Source organism: Mobula hypostoma, chromosome 24 (assembly GCF_963921235.1).
Source record: "Mobula hypostoma chromosome 24, sMobHyp1.1, whole genome shotgun sequence".
NCBI lineage: Eukaryota > Metazoa > Chordata > Chondrichthyes > Myliobatiformes > Myliobatidae > Mobula > Mobula hypostoma.
This window is the reverse complement of record NC_086120.1, coordinates 14244374-14258764: the sequence shown is the minus strand read 5'-3', so window position 1 is coordinate 14258764 and position 14391 is coordinate 14244374. Positions and strand designations below refer to the sequence as shown.

General features: G+C 42.5%; 1 protein-coding gene across 1 annotated transcript in view; it reads left to right on the top strand.

Annotated features, from left to right (window-relative positions):
• Window positions 1–12380, top strand: part of LOC134337440 (uncharacterized) — a 52290-nt gene extending 39910 nt beyond the window's left edge. The window contains exons 4-5 of the mRNA XM_063032443.1: window positions 8877–8981; window positions 11483–12380. Of these exons, the coding sequence (XP_062888513.1) occupies window positions 8877–8981; window positions 11483–11643 (266 nt within the window). The 3' untranslated portion in view covers window positions 11644–12380. The remainder of the gene's footprint in view (window positions 1–8876; window positions 8982–11482) is intronic.
• Window positions 12381–14391: the final 2011 nt, after the last annotated feature.

The window sequence follows — 14391 nt, the reverse complement described above, 5'->3', positions numbered from 1 at the left end:
ACAGAGTCTATAGAAGTGAGGCAAAGTGGCATCATCTTAATTGAACCTAATACAGATTACAGAGGAGGAGGGTTTTTGCTGTCCTGAGGCAAATCAGAGTGGATAAATCCTGAGGGCATAACAAGGTATTCTCTTGGACCCTACGGGAGGCAAGTGCAGAAATTGCTGGGGCTCTAGCAGAGATATTTAAATCATCCTTTGCGACAGGAGAGGTACCAAAGGATTGGAGGATAGCCAATGTTGTTCCACTGTTTAAGAAAGGCTCTAAACATAAACCAAGATATTATAGGCTGATGAGTCTGACATCAGTTGTGGGAAAGTTATTGGAAGGTATTCTAAGAGACCAGATATATAATTATTTGGATAGACATGGATTGCTTAAGGATATGGTGCATGACAGATCATATCTAACCAAATTTATAGAGTTTTTCGAAGAAGTTACTTGGAAAATTGATGAAAGTAAAGCAGTGGATGTTGTCTACATAGACTTTGGTAATGCATTTGACAAGGTCCCACATGGGAGGTTTTTCAAGAAGGTTCAGTCACTTTGCATTCAGGATGAGGTATTAAATTGGATTAGACATCGGCTTTGTGGGAGACGCCAGAGGGCGGTAGTAGATGGTTGCCTTTCTGTCTTGAAGCCTGTGACTAGTGGAATGCTGCAGGAATCAGTGCTGGGTCCATTGTTGTTTGTCAACTTTATCAACAATCTAGATGATAATGTGGTTAACTGGATCAGCCAATTTGCAGATGACACCAAGACTCGGGGTGTGGTAGACTGCGAGGAAGGCTATCACGGCTTGCAGAGGGATCTGGATCAGTTGACAAAATAGGCTGAAAAACGGCAGACGGAATTTAATGCAGACAAGTGTGGGGTGTTGCGCTTCAGTAGGGTAGGACTAACCAGGGTAGGTCTTACACAGTGAACTGTAGACACTGAGGAGTGTGATAGAACAAAGAGATCTGGGAATAGAGCTTTTGGCACATTGGCCTTCATAAATGAAAGTCTTGAGTATATGAGTTGGGAAGTTATGTTGAAGTTGTATAAGTTGTTGTATAAGAGACCTAATTTGGTGTATTGTGTGTAGTTTTGATCACCTACCTACACGAAAGAGTAGAGAGAAATTTACAAGACTGTCGCTGGATCTAAAGGACCTGAGTTAAAAGGAAAGATTGAATAGTTATGACTTGATTCCTCAGAACATAGAAGATTGAGAGGAGATTTGGTAGAGGTATACAAAATTATGAGTAGTATATATAGGGTAAATGCAAGCTGGCTTTTTCCACTGAGGTTAAGTGTGATGACAAACCAGAGGTTATGGGTAAGGGTGAAAGGTGAAAAGTTTAAGTGGAACATGAGGGGAAACTTTTTGACGCAGAGGGTCATGGGAGTGTGGAATGAGCTGCCTGCAGAAGTGGTGCATGCGAGCTCGATTTCAATGTTTAAGAGAAGTTTAGATAGGTATATGAAAGGTAGGAGTATGGAGGGCTATGGTCCTGGTGCAGGTTGATGGGAGTAGGCATCATCTAGATGGGCCGAAGAGCCTGTTTCTGTACTGTACTCTTCTAAGATTCTATGACTTTATAACGAAGTCCTCTTGCAGCCCAGCCATTCCAGCAATTTGTCATTGAGTACAAGAGAGTGTTTGACCTTCCAGTACAGGGTCAGGAGACTGCCTGCCACCTCCTGGACCTGCACCAAGTGAGAGGGTCAGTGAGAGACTATGCAGTAAAGGTCCAAACTCTTGCAATTAATACAGGGTGGAACAAGAGATTTCTCATCACTGCTTTCCAGTGTGGGCTGAGCACAGAGGTCCAGCATGAGATTGCAGTGCGTAATGAACAGGACAGCCTAGAAGACCTCATAAATCTGGCCATTCAAATAGACAACCTGGCAGCTGAATGGCAGAGATAGAGAGTGCCCTGAGCCTCCGACTCATCAGATCACCACTTGTCTTCTCTCTTTCTCTCATCACCCAGTACACATTCCTCAGAGGAGCCCATGCAGGTGGGAGGTCTGCACCTATCTCAGGAGGAGAGAGATTGGTGCAGAAGAACAGGGTGAAGCCTCTACTGTGGCTCTTTGGGGCACCCAGTAAATGAACAGAGCTGTCAGTAAGAAGGGGAATTCTGACAGGTCGATTCTCCCCGCAAGTACCTTCTACTAATTAGGTAACGCTCCCAGCTTCCCAGTTGTATTGGTCCCAAACCTTGAACTTCTGTCATTTATTGACTCCAAGGCAGCCAAGAACCCCATGGATGTCTCTCAGACTCAAAGATGGGGAGTTTCCGGTCAACAATTGAGAGAGAATATTGATATTCAGGTTCTGGATGGTTGGCCTATGGGCATGGCAAGATCTGCCTTCCCACAGTGCCCCTTCCAACTTGTGCTAGAGGGCAACTACAGGGAACAGCTTTCCTTCTACTTTGTTGATTTGCCTAAACTAACTCTGGCGCTTGGCCTTCCCTGGCTATCTCGACACAACCCACTGTTCAATTGGTCTCTAAGTGGGGACTGGCATGCCTGTCTACCTAATCTGGTACAGCTTAGTCTTCTGTCAACATATTCCTTCCTGAGCAACTGCTGAGCAAAAAAAAACAGTGAGCAGCTATTCCCAGGTTGTTGGGCAATTTTCATCTCTGGCCCAGAAGTGAGACTGGACAACCAATGACCTGAAAAATCATGGCCCCACCTTCCAGATAATGATGGAAATGTTCAAGTCTTACCTGGACCATTTCAGTCTGTCATTTCTCTTGCCTGGTTCTGAACACTGACTCAGGAATACATCAGTAGATGTTCTGGAAGTTTACCTAAACATGATCCCATTACAAAAACTCTTCCAGCGAATGCAAAACTCCACACAGCACTCTTAATTTCTTCTAGCATCGGGTGAAAGAAGCCTTAGCATCAGAGTTTCTGCAGCTGATACAAGCTCTGTGTTGCAAACCTCTCCAATGGGAACTGGACTGAAAGTCTGCCTATGCTAACTTTACTCCATCTGTGTTCATCCTAAATATTTCTCAAAAACTGTTGCTTTTCTGTAATTGATGGCACAGTTTCAGAGCTTTATTTGAACTGTACTCCACAGTTTTACACTAATGAACTCTTCAGATAAATAATAAAGGATCCACTGTAACAGTTAGCCTCAGGTTAATCTCATTTACCTTGGAAGAAATGTTTTCCCTGAAGCTTCTACTATTTTATGAAAGTTAAATTATTTGCTGAAATTTCCTCTTAATCTTATGAATAACTGTTCCGCCATGAGCAAACTTCAGCTAACATACTAGGAAGGTGTCAATCTTTCCATTATTATCTGAGCCCGCACTGTCTCAAACACCAACTTGAAGCATTGTCTATTCTTAGATCGCTTTCAGGCTCTATAGGGGAACTCAAAACTGATTCTCCATTGATTCAATCTCTGATCCAATGCAGAATGGCTTTAAATCTTGATATGTACCTGGTTTCGCTGAACTCTAAGCTTTCACAGATCTACAAAATGCCGATTATAAAAATATTGTTTTGTTAAAAGAATAGCACATTAAGTATTTGCAAGGTGAGTTATTGGAATGTATCTCTAAGGGACTGGATATTTAAGTATTTTGACTTATTAGGGAAAGCCCACGTGGCTTTGTGTGTTGTAGGTCATGTCCAACCAATCTAATAGAGTTTTTAAAGGATGTTACCAGGAAAGCTGATGAAGGCAAGACACTGGATGTTGTCTACATGGACTTTAGCAAGGTCTTTGACAAGGTCCCATATGGGAGGTTTGTCAAGAAGGTTCAGTCACATGGCATTCAGGATGAGGTAGCAAATTGGGTTGGGCATTGGCTTCGCAGGAGAAGCCAAAGATTAGTAGTAGGTGGTTGCCTCAGTGACTGGAGGCCTGTAACTAGTAGTTTGCCACAGGGATCGGTGCTGGCTCCATTGTTATTTGTCATCTATATCAATGATCTGGATGATAATGCAGTAAACTGGATCAGCAATTTTGTTAATGACCCCAAGGTTAGGGAGGTAGTAGAGCAGCAAAGAAAGCTATCAAAGCTTGCAGTGGGATCTGGACCAGCTGCAAAAATGGGCTGCAAAATGGCAGATGGAATTTAATGCAGACAAGTGTGAGGTGTTACACTTTGGGATGATAAACCAGGGTAAGACTTACTTGGTAGGCGGTAGGACAATGAGGAGTGTGGTAGAACAGAGGGATCTGGGAATAAAGTAAAGGCATCCTTTAATCTTGCAAGACCATGGACCTGCGCCTGGAAAGTCTTCACTCTCCAGGGCACAGGCCTGGGCAAGGTTGAAGTCTCCCCTCTCCACGACACCAATGTTGTCCAAGGGAAGGGCATTAGGACCCGTACAGCTTGGCACCAGTGTCATTGCAGAGCAATGTGTGATTAAGTGCCTTGCTCAGGGACACAACACGTTCCGTCGGCTGGGGCTCGAACTCACGACCTTCAGGTCGCTAGTCCAATGCCTTAACCACTTGGCCACGTGCCCACACGTTACAGATCCATAATTCCTTGAAAGTGGTGTCACAAGTAGATAGAGTTGTAAAGAGAACTTTTGACAATTTGACCTTTGTAAATCAAAGTATTGCCGGTTGAATTTGGAATACTGTGTGTGGTATAATATTACACTACCTGCTTGAAAGATATCAATAAAATTGAAAGAATGCAGAGAAAGTTTACAAGGATGTTGCCAGGACTTGAAAATCTGAGGTATAGGGAAAGGTTGAGTAGATTGAGGAGAGATTTGATAGAGGTATACAAAATTATGAGGAGTATAGATAGAGTAAGTGCAAGCAGGCTTCCACTGAGGTTGGGTGAGATTACAACTAGTGGTCATCGGTTAAAGGTGCAAGTTGAAATGTTTAAGGGGAACATGAGGGGGATCTTCTTCACTCAGAGGGTGGTGAAAGTGTGGAACAGGCTGCCAGAGGATGAGGTGGATTTGGGTTTGATTTCAACATTTAAGAGACATTTGGATAGGTGCATGGACAGGAGGAGTATGGATGACTATAGTCTGGGTGCAGATTGGTGGAGCTCTTCACGGAGTAGATGGGCTGAAGTGCCTGTTTCTGTGCTGTAGTGACCTATGACATGATGACACTACTAAATAAATGGACTCTCTTTACAGCTCTTGGTGAATAGACATCTATAACATGGTAGCCCTTAAATTTAATCACAGTTCTTTCATTGTATGGGGCAGGACATAGTTATATTGGGATCTCTTCTGAGGAAGGTGTTATGACACACACCTAACTGTGCAAGCATTCAAGGTTTAGGCGTTCCAATTCTCTGGAATATGGCTTGCTGTGTGGTCCCTTTAAGAATTCAGGACCGTCCTGCTAATTGGGAATCATATTCTGTGCGCCAAGAATTGAGTATTTAAAGAGCACCTGAACTGAAGTTTGGTGCTCAATCGTAAGCCCTACTAGTGATACCATCCAGTGTTTGTTTTGTGCTCAGATCTCAATCCAGTTTGAAACCATGTCTTGATCCTTGCTTCGTATACTTCAGCATTTGAGTCCAAACCTTTCTGCTGAAGGATTCTTGTCACGGTACGATTAAGCCAGTATGGGCCCAGCTGTATATCAGAGTCTGTGACCAGCCATGGTGGAAGTATTTACAGACAGAGCCTGGAGATACACAACCTCCAGGTAGCCATTGGCCAACTTTTGCAAGGAGGAAGGCAGAGTTGCTCCAGAGAGCCAGTCAGTCCTACTACAGAGCCAGCCCTGGAGAGATTCATTGGTGACTGGGCTCTTGCCATGATTTCCTCATTCAATGATCATTAGTGTTGGAACTCCAGCCATCCCAGTTCCCCTAGGAGAGTGCAAAGGTGACCTGCATTATCTCTCTTCTGATTGGAAGACCCCTGGCCTGGGCCACTGTGCATTGGGAATAAAGGTTGGAGGTTTGCTCGGGTTTGAAGGAATTCGTGGCTGCCGTGAGAAAAGTGCTTCATCGCCCTGCTGGAGCCAACTGAGGCTCAGACCATCTTTTGAAGTTTCGACAGGGTCGATGGTCAGCATCCGGATTCGCGATCGAATTTTGGACCCTGGCCCAAGAGAGTGGCTGGAACAGGAAGACCTTGGTCACTCAATATCGCCATGGACTCCGAGACGATCTGCAGGATACCCTTGCCTTGGGTGAGCCAGCAGAAGACTTAGAGGTATTGAATGACCAATCCATTCGCCTTGATAATCATCTGGCAGAGCTTAAGTGGGACTACACCAAGAGGATGAAGACGGCTAGCCCAAGCCCGGCATCAAAGCATTGTAGTTCCACTCCCTGATCTTCGACCATGACCAGCCCGTCTCTTGCTCAGGATCCTGTCGAACCCATGCAAACTGGCCACTTAAGAACCTCCACTGATGAGTGGTTCTGGTGTTGGAGCTGAGATTGCTGATATTACTGCGATCACCTGCAGGCTGAATGTCCAAAAGCTGCAGCTGTCGGGAGCACTGCCAGGATCATCTGGTGTCAGGAGGACTGTGAAGGTAGCAGCCACTACCCCTAACCTCACAGATTTTGGTGTCATGCTGAGGGCAGAGACCTCCTGGAATATGAACGGACGAGAGGTGAATGCTCTTTTGGACTCTGGGGCAGCGGGAAATTTCCTGGACCTCGGGACCACCCATTGGTTTAACATACCACTGCAGGTGTTGAGTTAGTCCATGCCAGCAACTGTCTTGGACAGCCGTCTGCTTGGTTCTGGGAAGATCCTGCAGCAGACATTGGTCTTGTAAATAAGAATAAGTGTTTTGCATCAGTTTCCACTGTAGGAGACGCAGTATGCTGGAAATTCGAGAGTTCAAGGGGCAGATGTGAGTGCAGTTGCTATTACTAAGGAGAAGGTGCTTGAGAAATGAAAAAGTCTGAAGGAAGACACTGTAAGCCACCTGGACCGAACGGACTATGCCCCAGGGTTCTGAAAGAGGTAGCTGAAGAGATTGTGGAGGCATTAGAATTTAAAGAATTGCTAGATCCTGGTATGGTTCTGGAGGATTGGAAAATTGAAAATGATACTCACTTTTCAAGAAGGGAGGGAAGCAGAAGAAAGGATATTATAGACCAGTTAGCCTGACTTCAGTGGTTAGGAAGATGCTAGAGTCAATTGTTCAGCATCAGGTTTCGGGGTACTTGGAGGCACATGATAAAATAGTCTGAAGTCTGCATGGTTTCTTTAAGGGAAAATCTTGCCTGAAAAAGTCTGTTGGAAATCTTTGACAAAATTAGAAGCAGGATAGACAAAGGAGAAGCGGTGGATGTGGTGTACTTGGATTTTCAGAAGGCCTTTTACAAGATGTTGCATATGAGGCTGCTTAGCAAGATAAGAGCTCATGGTATTACAGGAAAGATACTAGCATGTGTAGAGCATTGGCTGATTGTCAGGTGGCAAAGAGTGGGAATAAAGGGAGCTTTTTCTGATTGGCTGCCAGTATTAGGAGTTGTTCCACAGGGGTCTGTGTTGTGACCACTTTTTTTATGTTGTATGTCAATTATTTGGATGATATAATTGATGACTTTGTGGCTAAGTATGTGGACAATACGAAGATCGGGGGAGGGGCAAGGTATTGAGGAAGCAGGAAGGATGCAGAAGGATTTAGAGACGGATTAGGAGAATAGGCAAAAGAAGTGGCAGATGAAATACAGTGTTGGGAAGTGTATGGTCATGCACATTGGTAGAAAGAGTAAAAGCGTAGACTGTTTTCTAAATGGAGAGAAAATTCAAAAATACAAGGTGAAAAGAGACTTGAGAGTCCTTGTGCAGGATTCCTTAAAGATTGAGTCATTGATGAAGAAGTCAAATGTTGTGTTAGCATTCATTTCAAGAAGGCTAGAATATAAAAACAATAATGAGCAGTTTTGGGCCCCTTATCTAAGAATGGATATGAAAATGATTCCTGGAATGAGAGGCTTATCATACATGGAGCGTTTGATGGCTTTGGGCCCGTACTCACTGGAATTTAGAAGAAAAGTGGGAGGGATCTCACTGAACCCTATTGACCATTGAAAGTCCCAGAGAGAGTGGATGTTTCTTACAGTGGGTGAGTCTAGGACCAGATGTCTAATTAGAACAGGGATGAGAGGAATTATTTTAGCCAGAGGGTTGTGAATCTGTGGAATTCATTGCCACAGGTGACTGTGGAGACCAGGTCACTGGCTGTATTTAAGACAGAGGTTGATAGATTCTAGATGTGTTAGAGCATGAAAGGCTACAGGGAGAAGGCAGGAGAGTGGGATTGAGAAGGAAATGGATCAGGCATGATCAAATAGCAGAGCAGACTTGTGGACCAAATGACCTGATTCTGCTCCTATGTCTTATGGTCTGATGGTCTATATTTTCCGTAAATGTTTCTTTTATGCATCTTTAACCATGAAGGGCAGAATTATTCATTGTACAATTTCCCTTCCACGCAGAATTCAGCACAAACTCAGCAGCTGCATTCTTTGATAATCAGGATTATATCAAACATCCTAATCAACATGTCTTAATAGTTTTGGTATGTTTAGGTCTCATGACAAATGAGGGATGAATTATTTTCACAGCCAACAACTAAATAATGGAAATAGATATTGTGGTTTTATTTCATTGATTTTGAATCAGCTGTTGGAAGTTAGAACCGAGAACCAATGTCTTAGCACCTGAATAAAGATGCTGACTAACAACCAATTTCTTTCCAATGTGGTCCAGGCTCATACTGAACAATCACAGGTTTACCCCTGCAGTAATGTACAAACGTTTGTATGTCAATATGAGTTTGTGCCCTGGGATAAATCTGTGTATTTTACAATTTATTATCATGTAACTGTAAGGACACCAGTAACTTCAGTGCCAATGATGGCATAGAATAATACCTCTGTTCTTTAAGCAGGCGTCGCAATGTGGATCTTGAGTGGCTTGTTATCAGTTATTGGACTGCTGATGTCAGTTTGCAGTTTGTTTTTGATCAAAAGATTGCTGTGTCGCAAAAAAGGTAAGGAATTCCTGGGGTAAGTTAAAACAGAAGTACTCCAAACATACTGATGATATGAATAAAATGTCAGTACTGAAGTGCTGAGGTGAAGATGGCTGAGAGCTTCGAGCTCCTTGGTATAAATATCACCAGTAGCTTATCCTGATCTGATCATGCAGTCATTATGGCCAGCAAAACACAGCAGCAGCTATATTTTCTTGGAGGTCCCTGTTGACACTCACCAATGTATTAATAGAAAGCATCCTATTCTGATGAAATGTCTTGGCCCGAAACATCCACTGTTTATTCCTCTCCATAGATGCTGCCTGACCTGCCGAGTTCCTCCAGCATTTTGTGTGTGTCTGTATTCAGCATCTTCATAATCTCTTGAATTTAAGAAAAATGCTGAGATGTGCAGACACAGCTCAGTCCATCGTGAAAATCAGCTACCTCTTCATTGCCTCATCTGCACATACTGTTGTCTCAGGAAAGCAGCCAACTTAATCAAAGGCCCCTCCCTCTCTGGTCATTCTCTCTCCTCCCCCTTTCCATCAGGCGGAAGATACAAAAGCTCCAGGCTCAAAGGAAGCTTCTAAACTGCTGTTACAAGATTCTTGAACAGACCTCTTGTACGATAATCCCTTTATCTCTTTTCTACCTCATTATAGTCCTTGTACCTTACTTATCTACCTTGACTGCCCTTCCCCTGTAACCGTAACACTATGTTCTGCATTCTGTTACTGCTTTTCTCTTTGCACTATGTATCTACTTATGTTTTGAAATGATCTGTATGGATATCATACAAAAGCAACATTTTTCACGGTGCTTTGGTATATGTAATAATATTAAAGCAATTACTTAGTAAATTGACAGGGAAAGATGGTATCAGTGCTGACAGAAAGCAGAGAGGAGACTTATTTGCTGCTGATAATCCTTGTAAGGGTGTTACAGGGAAAAGGGAAATACTATTAGATTGGGAGTGGGATGATATGATATCCATAATCAAAAAGGGAATGAAGTAGATATGGGTAATTGCAGAACCCTTTCTCCCAATTTCATTCTGAATGACTTCAAAGAGATCATTCAAGAATCATTATGATACAATCAGAGAGCCCACTCAGCCATTATGCTCTGCCTATTAAGTAACTCTCCTATTAACCTTATACCTTACTGAATCTGCTTACTTGAAATTTTCACTTAATTTATTCACCCAATTCCGTTTAAAAGTAATTATTGAATCAGCTTCCATCACCGTTTTACAGCCATTGCACTCATCAGCAAGACTACCTCGAATGTATTTGGGAAACAATTAGCTGCTACAATATGAGGACCGCGGAATATTTATGATGGAAGAACTATTCTGATCTAAATTGTCTTCCTCGTTTTAATTATTTTGAGATCTAGTGATTACCATAAAAAGTGAAGTTACCGATTTGTATCATAAAAATGAGTCACATTTTTGAAGGTGCAACATGGGCAGCTAAAGGGGAATTTTGAGAGGCTGTTCTACAGGCCAGTGTAGGTTAGAGAAATGCTCATTACATATAATTGTGGTTTTCCTGTTCGCACTTCCCACAGTGAGACAGTAAATCATAATCACAGTAAAAATTTCACACCTATTGCCTTATAAAAAGTGACTTAAAGATGCTGAGTGACTGCTCCATCATTAAAGATGTTGGTACTCAGATCAAACATTGGGTGGTTATTCCATCAAACTGTTCAAATGGCTGTAAACAGCCCATTGGAGATGCTTCTGGTCAGTATATGTGAATTGACAATCATTCCTTGCCTTTGGGCTCCACATTCAGCTTTGAGTTCTGGCAGTCCTAATTTGCCCCTCTAAACTCCTTTCCCTCATTCTCTTTCCCTGTCCTTTTGTTCCCTATCCATTGGAATTATATTGTAAATACATCACTTCTCAACTTACTTGTATTTTCTGATAAAACTGTGGAAACCCTTCGGTATGCCCCTCCTATCATCCAGGCTTTCAACCCAAAATGGTGCCAGCAACCATAACATATCTCTCCCACCCTACTCAGTCTTGCCAGAATTTTGCCCTTCACAGAGTCTTAACAATTAAAAATAAGTTTGCATAGAAAGACGTTGAACTAGACACTATGAATATCAAAAAAAATACTTCAGATGCTGGAGATCTAAAAGAGAGTGCCGGAAACAGGTAGTATTTTTTCCAGCACTTTCAGATATCATTTTTGGAGAGAAAAACAGAGTTAGCCTTTCAGACTGAAGGACTTTAGGTTTCTTTAACCTCCACTTGCTATGATTGTTCCCCACAAGCCACCTCCAAAGGCTCTAAATTTCTCTGCACCGGATTTGATAGTTTAACTCCTTTATTATCAGAGCTAAGCCATCTTGGCTTAGATACATGGCAGAGGCCTCATAACCTCGCTGACTTGAAATGATAAATCTGTTTTTCTCTCCACAGGCGCTGACATGCCTGTTGTGTCTTTCTGTTTCTCTCTTCTGTTGGAATCAGAATTATCTGCATCTTTCTTTTTTGACAGAGGATCCTACGTACGTCAATGTGCAATTTAGAAATAAAGCAGGCAAAAACAGTTGGCTCACAGAACAACGAAACCTAAGGTATGTAACCTCAGGCAGATGTGGATATCCTAAAGCCACTCCATCTAAGTCACCGCACAGACTGGAAAGAGACCTGAAATGAAATAAGTTTGAATATCCATAGATAACATAATCTGAGATATTCAAAATACTGGGAAACAACATCTTTTGATGCCGTGGATGACAACTTGAACACCCATCTGGAGTCACAGGAGACGGCAGATAATGGAATGTGGAGCAACACACAAGACCCCAGAGGGATTCATTGGGTCATGTAGCCTTTTTGGAGAAAAATGGACAGTTGATACTTCAGAGTGAGACTCTTCAACTGTACTGCCTGATGTGTGAATAATGTGGTGTTATGCGCCTATGGTGAGGTCTGTGATATAGGGTTAGAGTTGTGGGCAGAGATGAAGACTCTTCTAGTTTCACTGAGAGAGATGGAGAAGGTATAGTGATGTTTACCCTATGGCTGCGTTCTTCTGTGATTATCGCCAAGATTGTGATCACCAGGTTTCCTGTTTCTTATTGTGATTGTTTATCTAAGAACCATTATATCTTTTGTTTAGAACTGCCTGTAAAGGAGCTGTTCTTTGGGAGGTACATCCTCCAGTCTGTACTAGAAAATTATATCAAATAATGTAATTAATGTGAACTCACTCAAGAAGCTGTTTCACTCTGTCCACCAGGATTGGGCTCAGTTGTGATATTCATTGAGATGGAGCACAGAATATGTCCTTTTTGGCCTTCAAGCTGTGCCACCCAGCATCCCTCGAGTTACCCATAGCCTAATCACAGGACAATTTACCGTGACTGCGGGAGGAAACTGGAGCATCTGAAGAAAGCACATGCATTCTATGGGGAGAAGGTACTGACTCCTTCCAGATGGTGTCAGAATTGAACTCTGAACTCCGACATCCTGAGCAGTAGTAGTATTGTTCCAATCGTTATGACATTATGGCGCCCACAGTCAAATATCCCGAGGAGTATTGTTGATGTAATATTTCTCTATCATCTTCAGCAGTCAATGAGATTGAGTCTGATCCTTGTTCCTTGGATCCATTTCCCTTGCCCATCAAATGGCTTGATTTACTTGTTGTCAAAGTCACTGTCTCAACTCTCATCCTGCTGATGTCCAAATCCACAAGGATTGTGGAGACCTGGACAGAGTCAGTAGTTAAAATTATCCCAGTTTTGCCCAATTTAAAGTGGCCAATTAGCCCACTATTGTGTATGTCTTTGTGATGTGGGAAGAGACAAGAGCACATGGAGGAAACCCCTGTGGACACAAGGAGAACGTGCCAACTCCACACAGACAGCACTGGATGTCAGGACTGGTCCCGGGGCGCTGGAGCTGTGAGGTAGCAGCTTCCCAATCTGCATCACCGTCTCTGTCAATGTTCTTACAATTATTGTTAAAATAGCATTATGACATCACTGAGCAAAAGGTTCTATTTCCAAATGCATGTCTCAAAAGGATGAAGCTGATTTAATTCAACAAGTTAAAGGTGCTTTCACAAAAGGATATAGATCCGACATTTTTATCAGCTCCACCTGAGATTGATGAACAAATGTCAGTATTATCAGATAAAATGCAAACATTTCTATTGGTGTCCCGACCAACAAGTTGCTTCAAAATGCAACACAGGGTGTTCTGTGATCCTGCTCCGTGCACCGGCTATTACATCTGCCTTCTAGTAATACAATACCCTTCTAAAGTAATACACTAGATGTGAACATAAGGAGATGAAGTAATACAGTAGATGTGAATGTAAAGGTATGAGCATTTTTCTCTACCGTCATTAATGAGATTTAACTTCTCATAAATGTGCATTGAATGCTCACAGGAGTTGAACTGCCATTTGTCAGCAGCAGGGGGTGCTAAGGTGCCATACAAAACAAGATTACTTGTCCATCAACAGAGACGAGGAGATTCTGCAAATGCTAACAAACTTGAGCAACACACATAAAATGAGAGGAACACAGTAGATCAGGCTGCATCAATGGAGAGGAATAAACATTTGACATTTCAGGCTGAGTCCACCTCAAGTTCCCCCAGCATTTTGTTTGTGTCACTTGTCCTGCTGAGGAAGATAAAGGAAGACAAAGGGTCCTGACGAAGGGTCTCGGCCCGAAGTGTCGACTGTACCTCTTCCTATAGATGCTGCCTGGCCTGCTGATATATATTTCCCTCAATTTCATGGCATTAGGACAGACGATGTGCTCATCACTGTGTTGCAGGAAACAAGTAGGCAATCTGAATACAGAAAGCAACAAAATGATTATCTGATTTTCAGTTATATCAATTGTGGATAAACATTATACAGACATTGGATAGGTACATCAATGGTAAGGGTATAGAGGGCTATGGTCCTGGTGCAGATTGATTGGAGTAGGTTTTGCGTTGTACTTTTCAATGAATCTATGACATCATGGTTAACAACCATGTAAAAACAGTTTGGATTGATTTAAATAATTAAAAAATAAATTATTTTAAAGAAGTAAATTTATGTAAATACATTTAACTGATAATTATTATTAATCACAACATATGGGAAAAACACGTACCTCAGTCCTCTTTTCCATCCATGCCATAGCTGGCATGGTGATGGGCCAGATATGAAGTGTATCCAGCTCTTCACTCAACCATTCCTGACCTCCTCTTTGGTGGTGGTGAAGTGGCAGGTCAGGTGCCCTGGCACATCTTACCTCCAGTCCATTCTAGATTTCCATGATGCGATGTGTTGGCATGAAAGTCAGAAATATGCTGACCTGTGTGTTGCTGTTTGCTCTCTCTGAGATAATTAGCTGAGGAGGCAAAGAAGTGTGATGCCTCCACAATTGACACATT